Here is a 6,448-nt window from a genome sequence, read left to right as displayed (position 1 = left end):
ATGGTGCACTTGTACACTAGTCTACTAGAATTTGCTGCTGCACATGGAGGGAATGTCATAATTGCTGGTGTGTTAATAACAGTGCGATTTTTTGATTGCCCGACTAATTTGGTTAGAAGTTATTAAGGATTTCACATATTTAGTGTGGTATTTATTTAATATAGAGCTACCGGAGTTAATTGTTGATTGGCAGGAATCTGCGTGGTTATTATGCTCACTTGTTTCATGATGGGGCTTATCAGGGAAATTGGAAGAGAGAGACTTCTTTCTTTGCGGCACTAGCATCTGGTTTTCCAAGGCAATAGTTCAGGCATCTCCATTCTCCTCGCTGGAGCACGCAACATCATATGCAAGGGACTTATGGTTCAACAAGTCGCCTATTCAATCATGGCTGGATGTGTTCTCTGCACACCTGCACATAGATGAGGCTGCTAAGTTTGCGCCTGGGCCCATTATGTTGGTACGCTTTGATAAGTCGCACAATTGCCTAGTCCCCTTACCTTTTCAAGAAAGCAACACTAATTTTTAAAATGTTATTATCCTGTAAACAAAGGACACTTTATAAGCCTGATAAACCATTTGAGTTTCTTAAAATTGCAGGAGCTGGAGCAATTCGGAAGAAAGTACCGCAGGAAATTTGGCTTTGTGTTCATAACTAGTACAGACAAGAAGTTGTCGCACCAAATACTAGATGAGGTGAAGGTAAGATAAACTAATTTCTACACATGCCTCAATTATATTAGCGTTTAAAATTATTTGTGAAGTTCAAAAGCCCAACATCATACCTTTGAAAACAGTTTAATATTGACTGATTTATGGTAGCTGGCCAGCTGGTCCTAATTAGTGATATATAGCTATGTTAATTGCTTTTGGTATATAACTTACAGATGCATCAGATCCCATCATGCATCTTTTTATTATGGAAAAAATTATGATACAAAAATATATCATGTTACGACCAATGTCCTAGTTTGCGAGCAACAGATTTATCTCAATACTCTTTTCAGTTCTGACTTCTGAGTGTTTTTTTGGCAAGAAAACACAGATATTTTGGGTATGAGTAATAATTCAGAGTCTTAGAAATATTAATATCTTGCCTTTCCTTCGAGTTTTAGAAATGTAAATTTATATATATAAAAAAGTATTTTTTATTTTTAATTTTTTAAAAAATGCACTGGTACCTCTTTTAATGTCCCTTTATGTTTAGATGATATATTATTGGTTTTTTATTTTTAGCCATAAAGAACAAAAAAGTTGATTAAGCTTAAGTACATATTCTATTGAAGGAATTGAAGGACACCTGAACCTTGTTATCATAAGGAACTGGCACTGGAAATGCTGTATGAAAGACACCATCAACCCCTGTCACTGCCTCATCAAAGTTCCCTTCCACCAATAAATCCTCTTAAAAAATTTTTAATCTCTTATTAGCTCCACTCAATTCCCTTAGCAAGCCAACCTTCGCCACATCATCTGATCAACTATTAGGTAACATGTAGCAGTAATACCTTATAGCCAAATTAGAAATCAAACTATAGAATAAAATCAAAATAAAAAAAACATGTGAATCCTTAGAATTAAAGGTGTCATCTTGGTTTCACACGGGGGTCCTCACAGTGTGACCATTTTCTAGTACGGCTTTGATAAGGTAAGCTGCGATGAAAGCGGTGCCCCCAGTCACGCAGAATTCAGGCATCTTTCTGTTACCGTTTAATCTGATTTCTTTTCTGTTGTCTTTGTAACTCTTGACTTAAAAAGCAGCAGTTTGTGATCTTTGTTGGTCTTATGTAGTATCGGATTAGGTCTACCGATCAAGTGAATAGATGAACTCCATAGCCCAACTTTGTGAAGGTAGGAGATTCACGTGAGTTTCATTCCACTTAGATCACAATTTGGTTTATGACAGATGTGTCAATTTAGAATTGTCGGCTAGTTTCATTCCACTTAGATTCCAATTTTGTTATGCATGCGTTGTGAAATTATTGGTAGCAATTGATTAATTAAGATGAGTAATGATTTGAATAAAAAAGCAGCAGATTCACCTGGAAAAGGTGATTCCAGCAACCAATACTTAGAACAGTTGTTAACCCTTTTCAACTTTATAACATTTATGTGTGTACTGTTGGACATTGCGCAGGCACGCTACGAGAATCTTCTTTCTGTTGAAATTGGTATTACGTCTCGGGAGGAATTCATCCTTATAGAGAGAAAGCTTGCACGACTTTGGGACCGTAAGCTAGATAATAAACTGACATTGTTGCGTAGCCATGGTTTTTTTCTTATTTACTATTGGTAACAAAATTATATTATTTGGCTCTGATCTAACTTTCAGGTTTAATTTAAGAGAATGTTCGAGAGACTCCAGAAGAATTAGGGGAGGTAGTTCAAGACTCGATGGAGGAGGATGACGTTGTGAACAACGATAGTTCCGAGGAGGTTGTATCTACTGTTAACAAAGCTCCGAAACTTACTATTGACCTCAATAAAACACCAGAAGAGAATTGTGTAGTTTGAGTCATGTTGTATGGCCTTGTTAGTTTGTTCTTGTTAGATACACCTGATTTTTTTCAGTATATGAGTTGATCTGGTTATTGACAAAATTGGCGTGTAATTGGTATACTCTGACTTAACAAATTTGTCTTTTTAGTTGGTGCGAGCCTGGTGAGGTAGCAAGGAACATGTTCTAGTTTAAAATTACGTATAAATATATATCCTATTTAGTTTTTGGTGACTTAAAATTATTTTGAGACAACATCAATTGACAGCCAAGATCATTCCTTCGTTTATTTTTTATATGACAGTTTAGCTGAATGCATTTTGATGACTACCCAGCAACAGTAATAAAAGTCTCAACTTAAATTAAATGATTAGTTAATGAAGGAGACCACTTCAATGCACACAAGGTCATATATGTTCGTGTTTGATAAATCTTAGAAATTAAAGCAAAACAAAAAGGGTTTTTTTTCGTTTAATAAAATTAAAACAAATCACAAAAATAAAGAAAAAATCTAAAAAAATAAATAGCTCTAAAAAAGGATACTATCACATTTTAGCAGATTAGGTACCAGAAGCATGAAGTCATTTATTTGGGTATAAAAAGTTAATTTTTATCTTCATTTTTTGTTACTTATTTTATTTACTTGTAGTTGTTTAATATTATTTTTTATAATATTTTTTCCTAGCAATCAAATGGCTATGAAGTCATTGTTATGTTGTTGTAGCAGTGCGTTGATTATATCACCAATTTAATACTTAATATAAATTTTAAAAAATTAAATAAATTTATATTTATTTTGACCTATATTCGTTAGGGAATTATTTTTATCTTTCTATAGTCAAAAAATAAACTTCACTTGTTCTGTATTAAATAAATTTTTTAAGTAATTTAATTTATAAGATAGGTCTCATCTTTTTAAGTTCATTTTAAAAATAAAAAATGAAATTATTATTCATAGTTTTGATAAATAGAATTAATATAAGTTATAATAATAAACCTGAAAAAAAAATTGCTGTTTTTAAACTATTTTGAAAATAGAGCCATTTTTATAATCTTACGATTGAGAGTGAGCAATTTTGTTAAATTTCTTTGAGTACGTGACTGAGTTTGTACTTTTAGATTATAAAAATTTGGGTCTTATAGGAAAAAAAATTGCACATAGATGAGATATTGTTATATATTGTTATAGAAGCATAATTAAAATTCAAGTACTATAATAAATAAATTCAAAGACTATAATAAAAGTTAGTGCCTTTTTTTGTAGTACTGTTAACGTACATATTATTAAAAACATTTTTGTTACACAGTTGTTAGTTTTTGCTTTATCTAAATTAAAATGAATAAATTTTAAATTCTATAATGAGGTAGGGTCAATTTTTTTAATTAAAAAAATAAAAGAAAATTCATTTTCACGATTTTTTTATTTTTATTTTTATTACAAATTTATTATTATTATTATTATTATTATTATTATTATTATTATTATATATATCAGTTTTTGAATAATTCTATTAATATTGTTAGAATAAAATATATCATGGTTTTTTATTATATATAATATACATCTAAATGGTGGCTTGTTTAAACTGCGAAGTGAAGCCCACTATTGTTACCACCCTCAATTGAAAATTAAATTCAGTCTTTCTATGTTCAAAACACATAATCCCGCCAGTAACTTAATTCTAATTTCGACGTTGCAGAGCCAGGACCGCCATCAAGCAGTTGCATCGTGAGCAGCAACAGCATCGTCCACCTTTTTCCAGCTGCCGGTAAGCACCAATCTTTGATCTTATGTGGTTGCTAATTCACCCATTGATAATCGCATTGTTATTAACCCTTATACATGGAATTTAACTTGTGTCTCCATGATCAAGTTTCTCCCTTTCTTTCTCATGATTTTATTTTGAAAACAAAAATTACAAAAATCAGATCCAAGAAAGTATTGTTGCCATGCTGCACCTGTTTAACATATTTGGTATTCCAATAATTTGTTCTTAACTTTGCTTTGCCGCATTTAGTGGTGTTTTTTATGATCTGCAATTTATTTTAACATTTGATTATCATTAGATTGAAGGGTATCTTGTTATAATATCCACAAATGTTGTGTTCCGATGAAAATTATATTAATTGTAATTTATAATTTAACAGTATATTTATGCAATAATTTCTGCTGGTTGTCATGTTTCTCTCCTACTTCTTTAGTCAGTTGATAGCTTTAACTGTGATGACTTTAACTATGAGAAGGGCAAAAATTGATAAGATATGTAGGTAGAAAAAAGATAATTAATCCATTGATAAGATATGACTTTAACTGTGTTCTCGGTTAACATTTACAAAGTCAATCCATATCTAAATTTTTACTTTAATGTAGGTAGAAAAAAGATAATTAATCTATTGACCAGATATGTAAATATAGGTCAAGGAGAGGAGTTTATTTATACATTCATATCTCAGGTTATGAAATAAGGCACAAGGATAAGAAAAAGATAGTGAATATTTTAACTAATTGAAAGAATAAGCACGATATGTTTTTAGTTTATTTTAGAATAAGATTTTTTGCTCATTTGTAGAATTCAGCGTTCATGACTTAATTAGAGTACGTAAAATTTTTTTACGTGATTTGATTTCAGGTAATGGGTTTATAGTGCCTTAATGCAACCAAGTTGTAATTCATGCATTTGAATGTACATTCAAATGTGAAAAGAAATATATAATTACTTATTATAATTGCTTATATAATTGCTTATTATCTCCTTATTCTATATGTTTTATATATGTCCGAATGAGCTTTTACCTTATTCTATATGTTCTAAATTTGTCCAAACATATAAAATTCCTATTCTGCACCGCATGCATTATTATTATTTTATACAGCACTTGTTTGGTCTATGAGAAAATTATACCCATAACATTGATATTGAAAAGGCACGTTGCTTCCGGTTAACTCATTTTAAGCATATTGCTATTTCTTTTAGGAGCTATAACATATATATATTATTGATAAGCGTGTCTAAATAGTTGGTCACGTTTAATTCTGTTTGAATTTTTTTTATTGTTTACATTTTGATAATAGTATTAAGTGATATTTTTGGTGGTACCAAGTTTATTAAGATGCCTAGGATAGGTCGTTTCACGAAGAAATCAAAGGTAGACTCGTTATGTCAACAAATGCAAACAGGATCTGCTACGGCTTCATCCGTGTCCCAAGTGGATGGCCTAATTCCCCTCTCTGGTGGTACTGGTGCCTCCCCGACCTCATCTTTACGCCCCTTCCGACCACCCCGTACCGAACCACTGCCTGCTCCACAGCCTCCCACGAATGGTGCTCAACACTCGGAACCGCCTGATGAAGACTTAGACCAAGAGGCAGATGAGGTAGATTCCTTTGAGCAACACATTGACAACCAATTTGCTGCAGCAGAGGCTCTGAAGCGCAAGAGACGCAAGACCACCGAATTTTGGGATGTTAAAATGATTGGTATACAACAATTTATCCCATGTATTTTTTTATGAGAAATTTCTTTATGATTTCATTGCATCTTGGCCACAGTAGTTACTCACAAAGACTAACTATGATAAACAGAGTCTGATGGGACAATCAAGCAACTTCATTTAAGTGTGAGAGAGGCTATGAAGCCACCTAACGGTAGAAAGATCGTTCTGAGGTTCAATGATAGACTGCAACCAGTTGGAAATGAAGCTGGTATACTAAGCGGCGTTGTCGGAATGCTGGGATCTGACTACACCAAATTTCCAATCTGCGAGAAGGACTGGAGAAAGGTTCGCTCTAGGGACAAGATATATAATGAATGTGTAAAGGTATATTGTTATATTTTTGTAAAGTCATTTTAACTTAATTCGACGCCTATCAACAATTTAATTCTACTCTTGCAGGAATTGTTCCATTTTGAAGAAGATAGTCAAGGAATTATCAAGCGTACGATTTTAAAA

General features: G+C 32.2%; 1 protein-coding gene across 1 annotated transcript; it reads left to right on the top strand.

The window, feature by feature from the left end:
* LOC148562121 (uric acid degradation bifunctional protein TTL-like) lies at window positions 1-2,514 on the top strand. Its single transcript, XM_088490815.1, has 5 exons — window positions 1-67; window positions 243-460; window positions 601-702; window positions 2,138-2,231; window positions 2,345-2,514. The coding sequence occupies exons 1-5, from the start codon at window positions 1-3 to the stop codon at window positions 2,512-2,514; spliced, it is 651 nt and encodes a 216-aa protein (XP_088346941.1).
* Window positions 2,515-6,448: the final 3,934 nt, after the last annotated feature.

The sequence above is a fragment of the Arachis ipaensis genome, chromosome B6, assembly GCF_059453495.1.
Source record: "Arachis ipaensis isolate K30076 ecotype BB chromosome B6, ASM5945349v1, whole genome shotgun sequence".
NCBI classification, from domain to species: Eukaryota; Viridiplantae; Streptophyta; class Magnoliopsida; order Fabales; family Fabaceae; genus Arachis; species Arachis ipaensis.
Note: the sequence above shows the minus strand (reverse complement) of the source record. Positions and strands in the feature narration are given on the sequence as shown.

What these genes read in the sequence shown, in the direction of transcription:
- LOC148562121 (XM_088490815.1), top strand. Translation starts at nt 1, where the DNA reads ATGGTGCACTTGTACACTAGTCTACTAGAATTTGCTGCTGCACATGGA. An exon ending in AGGGAATGTCATAATTGCTG is followed by an intron (nt 68 to 242) that starts GTGTGTTAATAA and finishes GGGGCTTATCAG; the next exon opens with GGAAATTGGAAGAGAGAGAC. An exon ending in AAATACTAGATGAGGTGAAG is followed by an intron (nt 703 to 2,137) that starts GTAAGATAAACT and finishes GACATTGCGCAG; the next exon opens with GCACGCTACGAGAATCTTCT.